This window comes from Colletotrichum fructicola, assembly GCF_000319635.2.
Source record: "Colletotrichum fructicola Nara gc5 chromosome Unknown KSG_Nara_v1_contig02, whole genome shotgun sequence".
NCBI classification, from domain to species: domain Eukaryota; kingdom Fungi; phylum Ascomycota; class Sordariomycetes; order Glomerellales; family Glomerellaceae; genus Colletotrichum; species Colletotrichum fructicola.
In genome coordinates this window covers 5,388,591-5,407,584 of record NW_027094052.1, presented here as the reverse complement: position 1 = coordinate 5,407,584, position 18,994 = coordinate 5,388,591, and the positions used below count along the sequence as shown (strand labels likewise).

Genomic DNA, 18,994 nt, shown 5'->3' with positions numbered 1-18,994 from the left:
GCACCTTATGGCGCAGTAGCGTGTCCCTGACCTGAAAGTGCGTCTCGTCTGGCCAGGGTTGCTTTCCCCTTGCTCCTTGCGCCGGCGTCCCTGCTGCTGGGCTGTGCAAGCGGGTGTCGTGCTGCAGCTTTGTGGGTTCAAGTGTCGGACGGTGGATCTGTGGAGCTTGGCCGGACCGCGACGGGGAGACGGGACCTCGGGAAGGGGGAGCTTCGATTGCGATGAGAGCTCCAGAGGCGGCGATCAGCGACGTGGTTCATGCGCGAAGAAACACACGGCTTGCTGAGGAGAAGCTGGTCCCGTCGTGCAAAGTTGGAGAAAGGTGGCGTTTCCAAGGACCCTGGGCTGCTGTTCTGCAAAGGATCCGGGGTACGGACGCGCGGGACCTGGGTGCCGTTGGAGGATCGAGTGAGGTGTCCGTCCGGCTTGGAGAATGGCCGGTCAGATCATCCAAAAATGGCAACGGAGAGCAGTGACCTCGCAGCGGTGTTGCTTGTTGGCGAAGAAAGCCGTGCAGTTTGTCGCAGTAAGTTGTGTTACTCGAATCATGAATTGAAGAGACGGACTGCGAAGAGCTGGCGGGGGACTTGACTTGGACCAAAGTACCGTTCCTGAATTTAGCGTGGTACAGCTTAATGACGAGTGGGGAAAGGTACTTTCACTCTCAGTCCGGCCCGACAGCTGTGCGCCCACGTTTCCTTCAGTGAGGCGTTGCAATGTCACTGGTGTCCAGTACACTAGTGGTGCACCACGATGCGGGGCGCCCCACGAGCCACAATGTGGCTGCCCCGAGCAACCGTTTTCTAATTTTTTTTTTTCTTCTGAAGCGCAATCGCGGGGCGACTTTGAGAGGTCGGTCACGAAGAAATTCCAACACAAATAACCCCCCTTCACTTTTAGCTAAAGTCTCATATTTTCCACCTCATAGGTCATTCATTTCTCGTATTTCCTGTCTCGAGCTATTCATTCACCCACAAACCCCGCCACGATGGGAAAGTCCAGACGAAACAGAGGCGCCCAGAGCCATCGCAAGGACCCCATCGCCAAAACCGTTAAGCCGCCCTCTGACCCCGAGCTGGCCGCCCTCAGGGAAAAGTCCATTCTGCCCGTCATCAAGGACCTCAAGAGCTCCGACCCGAAGTCCCGCACGGCCGCCGCCGCCGCCGTCTCCAACATCGTCACCGATGAAAAGTGCCGGAAGCTGCTGCTGCGCGAGCAGATCGTCCACATCGTTCTCAATGAGACGTTGACCGACGCAAACCTCGACAGCCGCGCTGCTGGCTGGGACATTCTGAGGGTCATTGCCGAGGAGGAAGAGGCCGACTTTTGTATTCACCTGTACCGCCTGGATATTCTCAGTGCCATCGGCTTTGCTTCTCAGGCTGTAAGTGCTCATTCATATAATATCTCAAGTGAGCTCGTTGGTTAACCTTTTACTAGATTCTCGAGAACCTGGCCAGGGGCTCCGCAGTGAGCAAGGGCGAGGCCAAGGTCACATGGGCCATTGCCGAGTCCGTCGTCGCACTCCTGTCTGCCCTCGCCGAGGCTCAAGATGAGATCCTCGAGGCCATCGTTGGAATCGAGGGCATCAAGAACCTCCTTTTCACGCTTGTAGCTCACGCCGACTCGCCGTCAAGTATCTGCCTCGAGGCGCTGTCTGCTCTCCTTACCTTATCTGAGGACAACCGCCGTCTGGCAGAGGATGTCGTGGCCGACGAGAACCCCAAGCCCCTCACGACCCTAACGAAGCTGCAAGCCACTGCCGATCCCAAGGGCGTCTTGGCTTGTGGTGTTCTGCACAACATCTTCACAACTTTGGAGTGGTTCGACAGCACACCGGGTCAGAAGAACCTCTCCGACGCCGCACTCATCCCGACTCTGTCATCAGCACTCCAGGGCTCCGAGCCGGCAGCTGACTTACCACCCAAGAGCCAATGGTCCAACCCGACCGAGGTCCTCCAGCTTGCACTGGAGATCCTGGCCGACATTGGCACCACCCTCCAAGTATCCATGCAAGGCGGCAACAAGAAGGGAGGCGAGGAATGGAACGGAATTGGAGACGACACCGCCATGGACGAGGACATCGACGACAAGGCCTCAGGGGAGGAAGACAACGTCGGCGGCGATGACGACGACTCCTCCATGGACGAGGACGACATGGCCGACATGGAGATGGTGACCGGCGCCGACGACGAGGTCGAGGGCGAGGCCAACATGGACGACGTCCCCACGCTCCGCGAACTCATCCAACAAGCCATCCCGAGACTCATCGAGCTCGCGACCACCGCCGCACAGTCCGACGACGCCCTCCGGATCCAGGGCCACGCGCTGTCCGCCCTCAACAACATCGCCTGGTCCATCTCCGTCTTCGACTTCGCCGACGACCACAACGCCGGCATCCTCAAGGCGTGGACGCCCACCGGCAAGGCCGTCTGGGGCAAGGTCATCGTCCCCATCCTCGCCGCCAACACCGCCGACGTCGACCTCGCCACCCAGGTCACCAGCCTCGCCTGGGCCGTCTCCCGCAGCCTGCCCGGCCGCGCTCCCCTCACTGGCGACGAGCACAAGAAGTTCATGGCGCTCTACCACGCCACCAAGAGCCTGCCCAAGAAGGAAGCAAACGGCGAGAAGGCCAAGGACGAGGAGCCCGAAGATCCTTTCCAGGGTCTGGGAGTCAAGTGCATCGGCGTGCTGGGCCAGCTCGCGCGGGACCCCGCCCCGGTGGAGCTCAACCGCGAGATCGGCGTCTTCCTCATCACGGTCATCACGGCTCTGCCCGAGACCCCGGCCGCGGACGCGGTCGAGGCGCTCAACCAGCTTTTCGACATCTACGGCGACGAGGACTTTGCATGCGACAAGGAGGTCTTCTGGAAGGACGGCTTCCTGCAGCATCTTGAGGCCGCCCAGCCCAAGGTCAAGGCCCTGGTCAAGACGATCGACAAGAGGACGCTTCCCGAGCTCCGCTCGCGCGCGGACGAGGTTGTTCTCAACCTCGCGCGTTTCCTCTCGTACAAGAAGAAGCACCAGCCTTGAATTGGACCTACCGGTGATGGTAAAGGGATGGCATAGAGGCGAAGTGCATCAAAAGTTCATGTTTTTTTAGGATCATAATGCGAACATACCACGACGTGATGAGGAAGAAAAAGGATGCGTGCTTACCTGGCTAGATGCGCCTCGCAAACAGCGAATGAAAAGTTTTTGGGGAACATGGGCATTGCACTTCTGACATAGTTAGGGACATAACCGCGATGGTCAATCATAAACTCACTGGCTCTCTTGATGTAAACCGTGCCATGCTTGTGTGTGATCGTGTATCCGTAAGCCGAGACCTGTGTAGTTATAATGGAATTATCCCTCCAAACCCCCATAAACACCTCCCAGCAGCCTGCCCATTTTAGGCGGCGGAGAAAAACAGAAACGAAATGCCCAACCAGACTTCCACAATCAACCAATGGGCTTCATCTTCTTCTTCTTCTTCCCGTCCCCGGACTTGCCCTTCTGAAAGCTCCGCCAGCTGTCGATGCGCTGGTCCCGCGTGGCCTCCCAGTCCTGCTCGTGCTGCCTCTTGCGCTTGCGCTGCTCGGTCTCCTCGTCCTGCTTCTTCTGCTCGCGGCCCTCCTCCTGCATCTGCGCCTTCACCTGCCGCCGCCGGCGGTGCTCGTTGTCAATGAGCACCTCGCGCGTCTTGTCGCGCCACTTCTTGGCGAACTCGTCCGTCTTGAGCTCGGGGCTGTCGACGGTCCACTTGTTCTCGCGGATGAGCAGCATGCGCGCGTCCGCGATGGCCTCGTCGAGGCGCTCGCGGTGCTTCTCGTCCATCAGCTCCGTCTGCGCCTTCTTCAGCCGGTCGAAGGCGTCGGGCGCCAGCGGGTTCTTGGTCTTGTCCGGATGGATGAGGAGCGACTTTTTGCGGTAGCAGATCTTGATGTCGGACTCGGGCACGCCGGGCTGCAGGTCGAGGACGGCGTAGGCGTCTAACCTGAAGGCCTTGAGGATTCTGTCGATTTCGGCATCCTGGGAGAGTGGTCATTTAGCTATGCGCCGAGGTATCAAGGGGGATGGGTTCCGTTTGCGGGTTGACATACCTTGTCGAACTCCTTCGCCTCGAGCTCGAGCGCGTCGAGGGCATCCTTCTCCTCTTTGACGTCTTCGCTGCCCATGTTGTAGATGCGCAGAGCTGGCGATCAAAACTTTCAATACGGAAGTCTTGCGATGAACTTGGGAAGCTGCGGCGGTTCGTGTAGGTGTGAGACCGGCAGACGTTGAGGGAGGTTCGAAGGGCACGAGGCTGCCCGCGTGCTCAGCAGCCACACGCCCGGGCCCACTGCGCATCCCTGTCGATTTGGCGCCCCACGAACGCTAAGATAAGACACTGGATGGCGATAAGAAATTTTTCGATGGGTCTCGCCCGCCAGCTCTTGGGACTTTTTTGGAGGCGCCTCCAAACCGGCGTTTCTTTCCAACACGACAGGACAAGGGCCCAGTTGTCGACGAGAATCTTTCAACGAAAACCAGCTCGTCGAATACCGGTCAAGATGCCCCGTCGCGCAGTATCACCGACCCCGTCTGACGGCGAAGTCGACATCGCAGACGCCCTCTTTAACACCAATGCCGACGACAGCGGAAGCGAAGGCGGACAGGATGCGGGCTTCGACTTCGACGGGATCCTGAACGGAGGGGGCGAGGAAGAGGGCGAGGAGGATGGTGACGCCGCCTTCATTGCGCTGCAGCAGGCAGCTTCGTTCCGCAAGAGTTCCAACCTGAAGGGAAAGTCTGTAAAGAAGGGCGGTGGTTTCCAAGCCATGGGTACGTCAGGCATTGCATGAAACCAGCATCTCCGGCCAAGCTAACCATTTCGCAAGGTCTCAACGCCAACCTCCTCCGCGCGATCACGAAGAAGGGTTTCTCTGTGCCCACACCGATTCAGCGAAAGACGATCCCCATCATCCTCGACCGCAAAGATGTCGTCGGTATGGCGCGAACGGGTTCCGGAAAGACGGCCGCCTTCGTTATCCCCATGATCGAGCGCCTGCGCGCCCACAGCGCAAAGATCGGTACCCGCGCGCTGATTCTGTCGCCGTCCCGTGAATTGGCGCTGCAGACGTTGAAGGTTGTCAAGGAGTTCAGCAAGGGAACGGATCTGAAGTGTGTGCTGCTTGTTGGTGGTGACAGCATGGAGGAGCAGTTCGGCTTCATGTCCTCGAACCCGGATATCGTCATAGCGACCCCGGGTCGTTTCCTGCATTTGAAGGTCGAGATGGGTCTGGACTTGTCTTCGATCAAGTACGTGGTGTTTGACGAGGCTGATCGTCTGTTCGAAATGGGTTTCGCTGCCCAGCTCACCGAGATTCTTCACGCCCTCCCGCCGTCGAGGCAAAGTCTGCTGTTCTCTGCCACGCTGCCAGCTTCTTTGGTGGAGTTTGCCAGAGCCGGTCTGCAGGACCCGAGTCTAGTAAGACTAGACGCCGAAACGAAGGTTTCCCCCGATCTTGAGAGCGCATTCTTCTCCGTCAAGGGTGCCGAGAAGGAGGCGGCGTTGTTGCACATCTTGCACGACATCATCAAGATGCCGATGGGCACACCCGATGGAGTTCCCTTAGATATCGCTCCATCGAAGAAGCGGAAGCGCGGCGAGGGTGATGGAAGAGGAAAGCCAACGGAGCACTCTACCATTATCTTCGCTGCCACTAAGCACCACGTCGAATATCTGGCGCAAATGCTTATCAAGGCCGGCTTTGCGGTCTCATACGTCTATGGTTCTTTGGATCAAGAGGCGCGTAGGATCAACACCGAAAACTTCCGTCAGGGTCGCGCAAATATCCTGGTAGTCACTGATGTCGCTGCCAGAGGTATCGATATTCCTGTCTTGGCAAATGTTATCAACTACGACTTCCCACCTCAGCCCAAGGTCTTCGTTCACCGTGTCGGTCGTACGGCTCGTGCCGGTCAAAGAGGTTGGGCCTACAGCATTGTACGCGAACTCGATACCCCCTACCTACTGGATCTGCAGCTCTTCCTTGGTCGCAAGCTTGTCATAGGTCACGAAAGCGAGAAGCCATCCTTCGCCGAGGACGTCGTTGTCGGTGGACTTTCACGTGACAGAATTGAGATGAACATGGAGTGGATGAACAAGATCTTGAAGGAGGAGGCCGACATTGAAGCTCTCCGCAGTGTCTCCGTCAAGGCCGAGAAGCTCTACCTCAAGACCCGACACTCGGCTTCCTATGAGAGCGCAAAGCGCGCTCGCGAGATTGTGGGCTCCAAGGGCTGGAACCAGCTGCATCCCCTATTCGGCGCCGCCGCCAACAACGCCCAACAGGCTCGCAACGATATGATGGCCAAGATCAGTGGCTTCAGACCAGCCGAGACCATTTTCGAGATTGGACGCGGAGGAAAGGGCTCAAACAGCGAGGCAGTGGAGGTCATGAAGCAGCTGCGCAAACGTATCACCCCGCACCGTGGCAACAAGAAGGAGGACAAAGATTCGGACGCGGAGATGGGCGACTTCGGCGACGACAACCAGGAGGAAGACGAAAACTCGGGGGAGGAAGCAGACTACAACGAGGCCATGGAGGCCTACAACTCTGACGACTCAGACGACAACGACGGCCTCGAGGTCACAATCTCCAACGCAGACGAGGGCAAAGGCAAGAAGAAGAAGAACAAGCAGCCCGACTCCTGGCGCGACTCGGACGTGTACATGTCCTACACGCCGCGCACGATCAACGCGGCCGAGGAGCGCGGCTACGGCGTCACGACGGGCGCGCAGACGTCGAGCTTCGTGGAGGCCGCGCGCGACGCGACGATGGACCTTACCAACGACGAGACGGCCAAGGGCTTCGGCGAGCCGACCAAGACGCGCGGCATGCGCTGGGACAAGAAGCAGAACAAGTACGTCGCGCGCGCCAACGACGAGGACGGCTCCAAGGGCTCCAAGTTCATCCGCGGTGAGTCGGGCGTCAAGATCGCCGCCACGTTCCAGAGCGGCCGCTTCGACAAGTGGCGCAAGGCCAACAGGCTGGGCCGCATGCAGGTCGGCGGGCTCGAGAGGCCGAACATGCCCGGCGCGGTGGACCAGTCCGGGCCGCGGTACAAGCACAAGCTGGAGAAGGCGCCGAAGCAGGCGGACAAGTACCGCGACGACTACCAGGTGCGGAAGAAGAGGGTCGCGGAGGCGAAGGAGAAGAGGATTGGCAAGTTCAAGGACGGCGCGGGCAGCAGGAAGGAGATCAAGGGGGCGGAGGATATTCGCAAGGCGAGGGTGGAGAAGCAGAAGAAGATGGAGAAGAATGCCAGACCTTCGAAGAAGAGGTAGAATATGTCTGGCTGTACTATTTTCTACTTTTCAATCAAAAGCGGTGCTTGCTTCTACTTTTCGGTATTCCATGTCTGTATGCTGCTTCCAAGAAGGCAAGGTCCTTGAAAAGCAGGCATTTCCTGGAGTAACCCAGTCTGCGATATACCTGAGCGGCATTAGGGGACGGAAGCGTAAACACAACTTGCCAACTTCCTATGACTTTGTCGCCTACACTGTTTTCATGACTTTTGCGGCGTGGTGGATTGCTGCGCCATCGGATTCTCTGTTGACGTATTCGAGATACACTGTCAACTTAAACCGAAAATGAAATAGAACAAAAGGGGACACCCTAAGGCTACTTCGTCTCTCGCCTGCTTCCGTCTTCGCTGCCTCCAAAGTCCGGCCACTGTACCCTGTCTCTGTCTTCCCTAAGCCTACATGTAGTCTCTGAGTTCGGTTTATTTGAACATCGCCCACTGAACCGACTAGGAGTGAAACTATGAGTAAAAGAAGGCTGGGTATCCTGCTCATTGGTGTGAAAGTCATCCGAGAGTCCTAATCGATCGTCAAAGTATAACCACAGTAGACTGCAAGGGTTTCTCTCAGGATTGTGAGAGACAATCTCTTGATGCTGTGAGCTTCCTTCTCCGCTGACCAAAGTTACCCCGGAAGAAACTCGCAAGCCCTCGAAGACTGCCGTCATCCACGGATCTACATCTGCTGAAGCACCCTTAAGCGCGTTGCTATACGCATTATAAGGGTCTATATTTCTTATATCTTCAGCACTCAGATCTCGCAGCCCTTGAGCACCAGTAATTTCCTCCAAAGTACCGATGATCTCGGCAACTCCTTTGTACTGGTCAGGTGACCACAATATGTTGCCCCGGTACCCTGGCGTTGTTTCTGCGATTGTCAAACCCTTCAATCTGTCCCTGACAACAAGATCGATCGCGTTTAACAGCTCTCGCCTCGGCAACCCACCGCGAGTAGCATTTGGGGCGTCGCCGAGCATCTTGTAAAGGTTTTCCAACTCATTGACGACGGTTGGTTTGTCTTCTGGCAGAATGATTCCTTGGCCCTTTTTGATTTGCGTGTGCCATCGACTCAACCGAAGTCTGATTAGGCCAAGTTTCAAAGCGTCGGGATGTTCCTTTACTGCCAGAAATGTTGCTGCCTTCGAAATGTAGGACATGCAGTGAAGAAACTTCGGCGGGATACCAGCGCCGGGTTGATTTCCCAAATTTCCAGAGAGGCCGATGCCGGAGTCGGTTGGTATCATTTCCATAATGTGAGAAAAGAAATAATTTGCTGGTTTCTGAAAAGCCGCCTCATGTGATCAAATCAACTTTCAGCTGGTCTCAATGTTGGGTTGTAAGAGACGACTGTATGCCCGCGATGAAAAGCAGGTGAGGTGAGCTCAACTGAGCAGGGTTAGATCAATGGTTGGGTCAGTGGATCTGTTAATTACCTGTTTCTCCAAAAGTGCACTTTCTGCCCAACACGGATCAAAACGAGGTCGTCCTGAGAGGTCAGGCACTCAAGGTAAGCTAGTTTATGCAGCTTATCACGACCTTCCTCATGTCTAAGCCAATCATTTTGGGATACTCTGCAGACAGCCTGTGAAATGCAAGATGCTGTGGTCTGAGCTGTGCAGTACCGTTTTGCCACGTCAGACGCATGTTCTAGTATCACATAGCCCGACGGCGCAGCCAGGCTTTTTGCAAGACTTCCGACAAGCTTCATTGACCTGTTCACCCAGCCCTAAAAGTGCTCAAACACCGCACTTCGCTACTTTGCTTAGTCGAATCCCAGCTAAGCATAAATGATCCAACATGTTGCACACACCCGAAGAAGAGGAGCACTATTGGTCATTGCTGGAATCTTCGCAGAGGGGTCAATATCCAGATTTCATCAGCAATTTATCGACACAGACAGGCTCGTTCCGAGAAGAGGGAAGAGCAGCTGTTGTTGAATTTTCAGACGGGGCGAAGCCAAAGGTTCACAGAGTTCAAACTTCGAGGGTGCTGAGACGATATTTCGATGAGCCATCCGGATCGAACCCTATTATGCGTCGACTATTCATCTTGGAAGGGCTCCCAAGAAACTTCATTCAGGTATTGGGGGCTAGGTTGCGAGTCCCTCCAGTATTCTTTTCGGCTCATTGGGCTGAACCTGGAGGCTTTCTTGGATACCTAGTAAATCGGACTCCAAGACACTGCGATCATCGAAATCAATTTTCACTGTCCTTCATCAAAATGCATTGGGTTGGAATTAGGTCTTTCCCAGAGGATTCGCCACATCCTTCATATGAGATGGAATCAAGCACTCGTCGTCGCTTGAACCTTTCTACGATATTTGGCGACTTGAGTGAGCTCCCCACAAGCTGGGAACAGGTTTCCTTTTGGTGTGTATCAAATGGAGACTCATGGGATGGTACGTTTCATCTGGAAATGACATTTCAACGCAGCTAATGTTGCATGAGCAATTATTCTCGTCGATCCCCCCCTGGGTACGCATGTCAAATGGGGAGATTCTCCTATACCTCGAGACGTAGATCGTAGCCCGAACCTGCGTTCATTTGGTCTACCCTGGAATTCGAGACAACGGGGGTCATGGTACCCTTCTCTCCAATTTCAATCAATGCTTAGTGAAGACAGCAACGAATGGGCAGGTCATCCTCCAGAACCAGCCATGGTCTCGCTTTTCGATGATATGGTCTTGCTTTATCCTCTGAGGTTACGATGTTCGACAGCAGATGTCGGATGCTGCACCGACGTCTGTAGGGTGCTGGTTTTATCAGCATGGACTGCTCGGCTACGAGTCATCGAATCTCAAATCGCCCAGGAGCGCACAAAGATGAGCATGGAGAACCCCTTCACGGCAAAAAGCACCGACGAGCTGTTCCGGAGATCTTGGACCCGTGCCTGGCAGCCGAAAGATTTTGGGCGCCTGGTACGCGCTGCAACGGCGCTTGAATCCATTGGAGTGGAGCTTCAACGCAATCTTGATGCGCTTGGTGTCAACTCTTCCGACAGTGATCTGAGCACATGGGAGGTGGATGCCTGGCAGAATTTTCTCCGAGCAACTCATCTGTACAAATCCAGGGTTGATGGTATTCTTCAAACCTACATGCAAGCTATATCTGTCAGGCAAAGTATCACCACCGGACAGCTCACCTCGATGGCAGCCTTATTTATCCCTGTATCTTTGGTGGCAGCTATCTTCTCGATGGGCGGCAAGTTTGCAGCAGGCGAGAGTTTGTTCTGGGTCTTTTGGGTTATTGCAATTCCGGTGGCATCTATTGGGTGCATTCTCCTCTTCAGCAAGATTGGATGGAGGCCGTTCTGGCGGTCAAAGCCGCAGTCGTCCTTGTTTTGAAAGTCTTTCTCGAAGGACTGTAGGAGCACCATTAAAATACTCCTCATTCATACTGATACAAAGGATACTACATGAGTTAGAGAGCCTTAAAAGTCACTACTAGCATAAACTCCTTGTGATTGTGAGTTAATGCGACGTTTCCTTATTAGCCCTGTTAAAACAGAGCTTTCTACTCCATGTTAGAGTATACACCTGATTCTCTTGCATGATGAAATATCATTACCATCTTAATTCTCGCATCACATAGTGTTGAGCTCTGGACACAGCATGGGCTGTTAGGTTGCTTCGGAGAAACCGACAAGATAAGACAGAAAATGGCCCAGCAAAGGCGGGGGAGGCAGGTCGACCATCAGTCTTTGTCCCTCGGTACAGGCGAGGCAAGATTACCTGTTTCTCCGTCAGCTTACCTGGGCGTATATGCCAAGGCGCTTCACATGTATTCCCCCACACTACAGTACTACCAGTTGACCTAGCCAGGTTGCACATTCGGACTCTTGTCTTACGCTCAGCGGGGTCGAGCCTTGTAGACTGGGGATTTCATACAGCACAAAACAGCCCAGCTGCCTTATTGAGGTAAGGTTGGCTTTGATAACGCGCGTAAGTTAGGCTGATTTGACCGCGCCGCTTCATCGTGTGTGGGAGTGGCTCCTGACATGTATTGCGAGAGGGGTACGAGAACCAAGAGATACCAGGCAGAAGATGAGGCTACCAGAAAGCTTATTTAAGTATCTTATTATCACGTTGATGCGCGCAAGGTCTTTACCTTGTCAATTCTCTATAGCCGGCGTCTTCTGTTTTTGAACACCGCCATGAAGGTTCAATTTTCCTGGGCTTCAACGCTCTTTTTGTGGGCACTCAATGATGTTGGAGAGCCGATCCCCGCTCCCACAGGCGAGTATAACGTTGGCGCTCAGCGCTTCGTCGTTCCCTTCTTAGAAGAGGAGGACGTTGTCTGGCCGAACGGTGTTTCGACCGAATACCTCGTTACGTTGTACTATCCTACCACAGACGAGAAACCTTGCCCGAAGCCATACCTCGAGCCTGAACTTGTTGAGTTGTACGAGTATTTATGGAATTACAACATCTCCCACCTGACTTCCACTTTGCGGTGGAATGCTTCCTATCTGGACGAAGGAACGGGCCCGACGCTCCTCTTTGGACCCGGTGGTTGGGGTCCACCGACTGATGGCAGCTACATTGCCATCTCTGACCTTGTCTCTCATGGTAAGCTCGCGATTTCTTCCTTTCTCCGTGCTCACACTGACATGATATCGAAGGATACGTCGTGGCTGCATTTGACCATGTCTACGAGCAACCTTTTGTTCGGTACCCCAACGGCACGGGTGTCTACGGCCTCTCTCCAGCCTTCAGCAATTACACTCTTGCCTGGGTAGAGGAATTACATGGCGTCAGGTTCAGGCAGCAACTTCACTTCATTGACTACTTCCCCTCTCTTGTGGCAGAGCTCGACGCGCCCTTCAAGACCACCGACTTCGGCGCGTTCGGTGTGTCTCTCGGAGGCTCCGCTGCTCTCACTTTAGCACTTGAGAGCGATGCTGTTGCCGCCGCTATCAACGTAGACGGTACCAACTGGGGTCGATTGAACAGCACATCCGACTCGGACCTGAAGAAGCCATCGATGATTCTGGGCTTTGGCGGCCACAATGCAAACTCTGACCCCACTTGGAGGAATTACCGAGCGTGGCAGACTGGCTGGTGGCGCCTGTTCTCCGTAGATGGAAGCGTGCATGCTGACTGGGAGGACCGGACATTTTGGAAGATTTTCGGCACGACGGCTACAATGGGGCCTATTGATGGTAACAGAATGGTCAATATCACGAGGACATTCATCAGAGCCTTCTTCGATGAGGTTTTGCTGGGTGTTGAGCAGCCTCTTTTGAATACTCCTTCCAAATTTTCCGAGGTGCATTTGGACGAAATTCATGATGGAAAATGACTGGGTAATGAATATTTAGTAGCCCCAGCAGCTACATTGGAACATACCTTGTCAGCCTGTTTACGCGGAAACAATTCAAGGGGGAAAAATAGCCTTGAAGCACACGAACTCTGCATCAACTACTTCCCATGTTCAAAAGTGAAGAAGTGGAATCACTCAAGGAGAAAATCTATTTCCTCATCCTGTCGGTGAAAACCAAATGGCACACTCTGTCCTTTCACCTACGTTCGACGTAGAAACGATAACAACGTCTTAGGTAGACCACGCAGTCCTATTTACTATTTCTTTAGCTTTCCCTATTCCTTACGGTTTTCTTCTCAATCGTCCTGCTTTTCCCGGGCTCTAGAAAAGTGAAAGAACGCACGCCAGTAAGACACACAAACTCTGAGTCGGAAGCTCTCTATTTGAGTAGAGAGTATCTGGGAATCGTGTGCGGGAATCCTAGGCTACTCGCTGACCCTGTCGATTCCTTCTCGCGGCTAAAGCGGATGCAAATATCACAGTCGTGATAGCCATTGAGGTTGAAACAGCAAACAGGAATTCGTATGCAGTTTTTGGCGGCCTTTGGTGAGACTCTGATCATAGCGTATTAGTCCTTTCCACCATACCATAAATTCGTACTTACTTATTATCCTTCTTATTAACCCATCAAGTTCGTAAATTGGACGTCGCAGCGTAGGCGAGCACGTGCCTCCTACGGCAAATGCACTGAATCCTACCAAGAAGACGGTTTTCCACCAGCCTCCTGCCCCCACTATGACAGACAAGGAACTAAGCCAGAGTACTCCGAAAGCTGAAATATTTACCCAATGTATCTTGCGGCAGTCGAAACAGACCCACTCTTCAGCGCATTCGTTCGTAAGAGTTACCCTCCAGAGAACGCCCCATCCAGCTACCACAAGAAACCAAAACGGTAGCATGAAATAGTGAGTGTTGAACCGCACTATCTTACCGTGCCTGATATACATCCAAGTAGGGCCTTCTTTGATTACAGGAATGAGACACCCGAATACAAAAATAATCTCTGCTATAGTGACAAGCAGTCTAAGGGTGGACTGAGGTCCAGAGAGCCAGGCTCTTCTCAGAAAGAGAATAGTCACACTCGCCACTGCTAAGACTTCAACGACTCCCGAGACGATGATATCATAAGTCGCCCCAGTAGTTTTTCCGGCCTTCTTTGATGAATCAACAGCGTTTGATTCAGCCGGATTCATGACCGCGGGCCCTTCGAGGTCCTCTTCAGCCTCTTCGATACTTTGTACTGAGATTCCGGGGAAGTTTTCGTCGAGTTGATGGGAAGGAAGTCCAATACCTGAGGGGGGCAGGCTCAATATAGCTCCTATCTCTTTCTGGACTTCTGTGAACGGCGCCAAAAACCCGCTATTAGATGATCGTGCAATCAGGACACCAAGAAGAACGTTGTCATGCTTGTGAACAACCCACGATCCGGAATCGCCAGCTTGTAAATCTGAATCACTGTCAATTTTCATTCAGAAATTGGAAAAATCAGCTACTTACTGTCGCAACCTAAGTCTATCGACCAAACCTTTTGTGGCGTCGTCGCTTGTGACAGCATGAATGTTCGTCTCTTGGAGATCAAACCCTGCTTCAATCCTCCTCTCCCGGAGGCTATAACTACCTCGCGGGGACCGGAAAATAGTCGAGAATCGAAGCGATAGTAATTGTTGACGGCCTGTGATCTTTGTGATCTGGGAAAAGATTCAAAAAGATCGATTGGGTTCTCGGAAATGACATTTGGAAGTCGACCAAGAGGTGGGACCAGAGCTAGCTGCCAATTTCCAACATTTATAATTTTTGTAGGATTCAAAAGGAGGTTTTCTCGTTTTTCGATTTGCTGCTGATACCGTTCTGGTCGACCTTCGTCCTAGGGGAGATGATTTGTCGTCAATGCATACGTTTTACCTTTGATTACTACCAATCCCCCAATTGTTGAAATGGAGGTGCCCCTATCCGTCATTCTTGTCCTCATCAAGGTGCCACAATATGTAATGTTTTGATGGGCCGCTATCGTGTATATTTCCGAAGCTGATGAGCGCAAGATGTGATCCAAGAGGTAGCATAAGTCAAGTCCACACTGCTTTGGTTTGACACCGGCTTTTCCGAGTGCCTTTTCAAGTTTCCTGATGTTTGCTTCTGTCCTCAAGCCTGTGATACATATGTAGGTTTTTGGCCGGTCCTGGTGGCTTGGGAGAGCGTGTACCGATACCAAGTCGGCCGACAATGTTGGCAAGCTGCAACCTGCTATCATTAGAGCTGACTGCAGGATGGAAATGAAGTTGTCTATCGTGTCCATCTCTTCAGACGTGAAGTCGCCCTCGGTAGTGGCCTGGAACTTGTCGAGTTTAGACTTGAAGCCCCCGTGCCAGACTCTTGATATGACCGTTACACTTTTGGCTGGTGGCGGTAAAGAGGCATGAGACACTGCAGCGCTCAGGACTGACACAGCAGCAGCATCTTCGTTATTCAGAACCAAGGAGACCATTTGTGAAGAAACAGAGAAATCGTCATGTGTGCTTTCTGGGGCGATTTTGACTGGCAGTGGCGGTAGACCTTTCGTTGGTAGTGTCTTCTTGGCTGACAGTGTCTTCCATCTCGGCAATACCCTTGCCCTCGGGAGATGGATTTTGCGAGATAAGTCTGGATTTACTCTAGTTGTCTTGAAATTCTCCCTTCTCTTTGGTCGTGAAGTGTTGGTTGACGGACCGATCTTTTTTTGCGCTTTGCGACCAGCAGAGTTGTCATCGCAGGAGTCATCGCTGTGAATGTGTATCCCTAGTTCTTGGATCTTTATTGACTGCATGTCTGTCCCTGATGAAGACCCTGGCGTGGCATTCTCAGACGGAGATGTGGCAGGTGCGAGGGATACATCAATAGCTTCCGTCGTGGGATTTGAGATTTCATCCAGAAAATGCGTCTGATTTGACCCGGTTGCAGCGATGAACCTATTCCCGATGTGTAAGCGTTTCTGAAATTTCGCAGTGCAGAATGTTGAGGCTTTGGCAGCTATGTGGAAGACGTAATCAGCCGGTATCTGGTGTCGGTATCTGTACGTCAGGAGCAATAAAACCCCAAAGAAAAGGGACAGTTCAAGCTCCGTTACTTTCATTGATGGTGCGAGGGTCCTGGTTCTCCCGTCATGTTCTTCGCATCGCAAAGAGATAACCCTTCGCAGGGCATGTGTCGCCAGTCCACACTCGGGTTTTTCATGTCGCCTCCGGGCGAAGAATGGTGTCGGCGGATATCAGGCAACGTAGGGGTCCATCTGGAAGATAAGAATAGCACGAAAGCTATGCACGTTACACGTCAGCGTCGGAGGCTGGTTTTAGCCAGACGGATTCACATGAAGATGCAGAACGTCAGCTGACTGGCGTCAATATGGCAACAGCTGCGCCTCTGGAAGCAAGTTTGCTCCAATGAAAATTGCAGCTGGATGTCATCTGCATCATGATCAGCCACCCATAGACCTCAATTTACTTTAAGCAACGAGGGCTGTGCCGTCTCAGACGGCCACAAAGCTCTCTAGTTCGCCATGCTAAGTACCGCACGAGTGCGAAAGATTTGTGGATAACAGAGCAAAGCCCATCATCATCACAAATGGAACCATGAAGTCTTCACAGAGGCTTCATGTCATGTCAGTCGAAATGTCAACACAGAGTATCGAGAATAACATCGCTAATTTCATTTGGGGCTCTGATCAAAATAACAATCAAACAAACTGCCTCGTCAAATTCCTCGACCAATGTACACTGGAGTATAATGCGCTGCAAGGCGCTAAATTCAGGGCTGCATACTCCGAGCAAAACATTGCCGACATTATCAACAAGATCAAACCAGAACCTCTGGTCCCAAAGTCCCACATCATATAAAGCCCAATCAGGGACGTACAGAACGATAATGCAATCGTTAATTGTATTGTTCGGATGATCTTCATGACCGCTACGAAAACGCAGCTCGCTTTCGGTGGGGCTTTTGTTACTTACCAGTGGAAAAGCGATGAGACCATCGTCGACTTTTTGGATCGTGTTTACGGCCGGGTATTAATCGGCGCTGTACAATACCAGCCTGTCAATATCAGAAATCTCAGAGCCTCCAATCTGATAAGGGAAACCAGTATCAAGATTCAGCCAACCAACAAGCTGTCAGATCACCTACACCTGATGTACGGGGATGACTTCAAGATTCTTCTGGTCTTTCATCATCGTGCCTTTCTTGAGTACAGTCTCAAGAGGCTGAAAAATGACAGTGACAACTTGAGCCACTCTACATTAGATGCCCTGAAGTGGTGAGTGGTCGTGAATCCGTGTATTCTACAAGACTAACTCGTTTGCGGAAGCGGCTGTCTACATCCTCAATTACTATCCGAAACTCTCAGAACACTAGACCTCCTGTTCCCACCACTCGGCGATAAGAAATCTCGGAAGTTTCTTAAGAAATGGGTGTCTAAAGAGAACCTTGATACACGCTTACTGGATCATTCTGCGTCTATTTTCGGGTTCGAACAGCCTCCAAAAGACCTACATGGACTGTACGAGCAGTATCCTTACTGGGGACGACAGCTGTCTAGGTTGTTGAGAGAATTCGATGATCCGACTCCAATCACTTGGTGGCAAAAGTACACCGAACGGGGGAGGTCTCCTCGACGGATGTATGAATGTGCAATCGTCGCTCTTTTTGTGACGGCGTTCTCTGCCTTGACTGCCACCGCCTTAGCTGCAGTCCAAGTATGGATTTCTTATTGTGACTGGGATGATGCGCCTTCGAGGGCGTGGTGTTCGTCAAAGAATGGAACCAAAGGGGAGTAGAATTGGAATTGTTGCAACACATACTGTGAGAAATTCATTCTCTGCAACTCCCTGGCGCGCGATATAACACACGAAGGCTTTTATATATCTCGGTCTTTGAATTCGACGGCTGGTACTCGGGCACCCTCAGGGGTGGGATTTCAAGAAGTCAGATCAGGCTGTGGGATCAAGTCAAAGACCTGCCTGCAGCCGGTCTAGCAATAGTCTGGCGCTTAGATCAATGGATGGCATGGGTTGATGCAAGTCAGCATTAAGCGAGCCTGCCCTGCATAGATAGTGATCTCTACCTACAGAAAAGTGTATTTCACCCAGGAAACAAGCTTCCATTCTTTCTACTCAAAATCATCAATTACGGAAATCAAAAATGGCGCCAGAAGTCGCGGGGGTCACTATGCCCCTGGATCACATTGCAAAGGTCCCAATCGAACATACCCGGATCATAATCGACGACGACGCAGACCATGAGCGCGAGATAGACAACCCCGCTCTCACTCTGGTAAGCGTGGGTAGGCAGATCAAGCTGGAAGCTCCGCCATTCATGGTCCGACCGAAAGCGTACACAAAGAAATTAGATTTCACGGTCCTGGGGTCAAGCAACAGTTACTCCGTCACGAGGGCACTCAGACATTGCTGCCGAGCTCCCCAACGCACTCCAAATCCGAATGGCCAATGGTGGAATTACGATTTCAAGATTCTCAATATTTCGTTTCAGTCCAAGAATCACCGCCTTGTTTACGAAAGAGAATGCGTGCCTGCCAATCACAAGTTTGAGACATTGAAGTACATTGCGGTTGGCATAAGAGGCCCGAATATGATGCCGAAGGAGAAGCTTTTGCCTATTCACACTGGAGATGATCAAGGAATGTTCAAGCAGATATACAAGGCTTCGCATAGCCTCAGGCCGTGGCCACGACGCCTTCTTTCTCTCAAGAGTATCTCTGGCTTCGGCATTTATCGGTGTTTCCCCAAGGTCGGCTACCATGCTCCCGTTCAGCTACATCCCCAGACGCAGGGTACACTCGCTTTGCTGTTTGCGGACTATCAGGCAGACTACATCGAGCCTGGTGGGCAGAGATGGATTCAGTGGATGCACAGGGAGTTCAACGCCGGATCTACTGATCCAGAAGAGGGCATATATGCTCTTGAACTCATCTTAAGCTGGTCGGCGCCAAAGTTCATCTTCTGGGGCATGTCGCCCATTCTCGTCAGCTTGGCCATCGGGATTTGGTACATGCAGCGACCACTGACTGATGGAGATGACTTTAATTCGGTCGTCCAGACAGCTTGGTCAATTTCCTCGTACATAGTCACTGCTGCTACCGGTGAGTCATAGTTCTCTCTCGCAGCTCCAAATCCAGCCATGTTATTCTAATTTTGAGCTAACATGATAACAGTCTTCCTCGGAGTTTTGGCTGCGATAACTCAGTTTGGAGACATTTGAGGTTCAACCAAAAACAAATCTTATAAGAGACTTCCTTTATGTATTCGCAGATTTGTCCGGGCAGTGACTCGCAGTCTCGAGAGAATATCTGTATTTTC

General features: G+C 52.4%; 6 protein-coding genes across 6 annotated transcripts; 4 read left to right on the top strand and 2 right to left on the bottom strand.

Annotated features, from left to right (window-relative positions):
- Window positions 1-988: 988 nt before the first annotated feature.
- Window positions 989-3,033, top strand: CGGC5_v004264 (putative ARM-like repeat-containing protein; the record flags this gene model as incomplete). Its single annotated transcript, XM_032024767.1, has 2 exons — window positions 989-1,384; window positions 1,441-3,033. The coding sequence occupies 2 exons, from the start codon at window positions 989-991 to the stop codon at window positions 3,031-3,033; spliced, it is 1,989 nt and encodes a 662-aa protein (XP_031878571.1).
- A 122-nt stretch (window positions 3,034-3,155) lies between these two features.
- On the bottom strand, window positions 3,156-4,160 carry spf31 (J domain-containing protein spf31; the record flags this gene model as incomplete). The annotated part of the gene is made up of 4 exons (XM_032024768.2): window positions 3,156-3,222; window positions 3,269-3,329; window positions 3,450-4,014; window positions 4,086-4,160. 4 exons carry the CDS (start codon window positions 4,158-4,160, stop codon window positions 3,156-3,158), a joined length of 768 nt encoding a protein of 255 aa, XP_031878625.2.
- A 375-nt stretch (window positions 4,161-4,535) lies between these two features.
- DBP10 (ATP-dependent RNA helicase DBP10) lies at window positions 4,536-7,315 on the top strand (the record flags this gene model as incomplete). Its single annotated transcript, XM_032024769.1, has 2 exons — window positions 4,536-4,806; window positions 4,863-7,315. The coding sequence occupies 2 exons, from the start codon at window positions 4,536-4,538 to the stop codon at window positions 7,313-7,315; spliced, it is 2,724 nt and encodes a 907-aa protein (XP_031878624.1).
- A 4,169-nt stretch (window positions 7,316-11,484) lies between these two features.
- Window positions 11,485-12,632, top strand: CGGC5_v004261 (putative 1-alkyl-2-acetylglycerophosphocholine esterase; the record flags this gene model as incomplete). The annotated part of the gene is made up of 2 exons (XM_032024770.1): window positions 11,485-11,899; window positions 11,953-12,632. The coding sequence occupies 2 exons, from the start codon at window positions 11,485-11,487 to the stop codon at window positions 12,630-12,632; spliced, it is 1,095 nt and encodes a 364-aa protein (XP_031878548.1).
- A 400-nt stretch (window positions 12,633-13,032) lies between these two features.
- Window positions 13,033-14,208, bottom strand: CGGC5_v004260 (uncharacterized protein; the record flags this gene model as incomplete). Its single annotated transcript, XM_066151254.1, has 5 exons — window positions 13,033-13,207; window positions 13,258-13,268; window positions 13,439-13,524; window positions 13,585-14,100; window positions 14,151-14,208. The coding sequence occupies 5 exons, from the start codon at window positions 14,206-14,208 to the stop codon at window positions 13,033-13,035; spliced, it is 846 nt and encodes a 281-aa protein (XP_066009311.1).
- A 3,611-nt stretch (window positions 14,209-17,819) lies between these two features.
- Window positions 17,820-18,896, top strand: CGGC5_v004259 (uncharacterized protein; the record flags this gene model as incomplete). Its single annotated transcript, XM_032024774.1, has 2 exons — window positions 17,820-18,777; window positions 18,850-18,896. The coding sequence occupies 2 exons, from the start codon at window positions 17,820-17,822 to the stop codon at window positions 18,894-18,896; spliced, it is 1,005 nt and encodes a 334-aa protein (XP_031878553.1).
- Window positions 18,897-18,994: the final 98 nt, after the last annotated feature.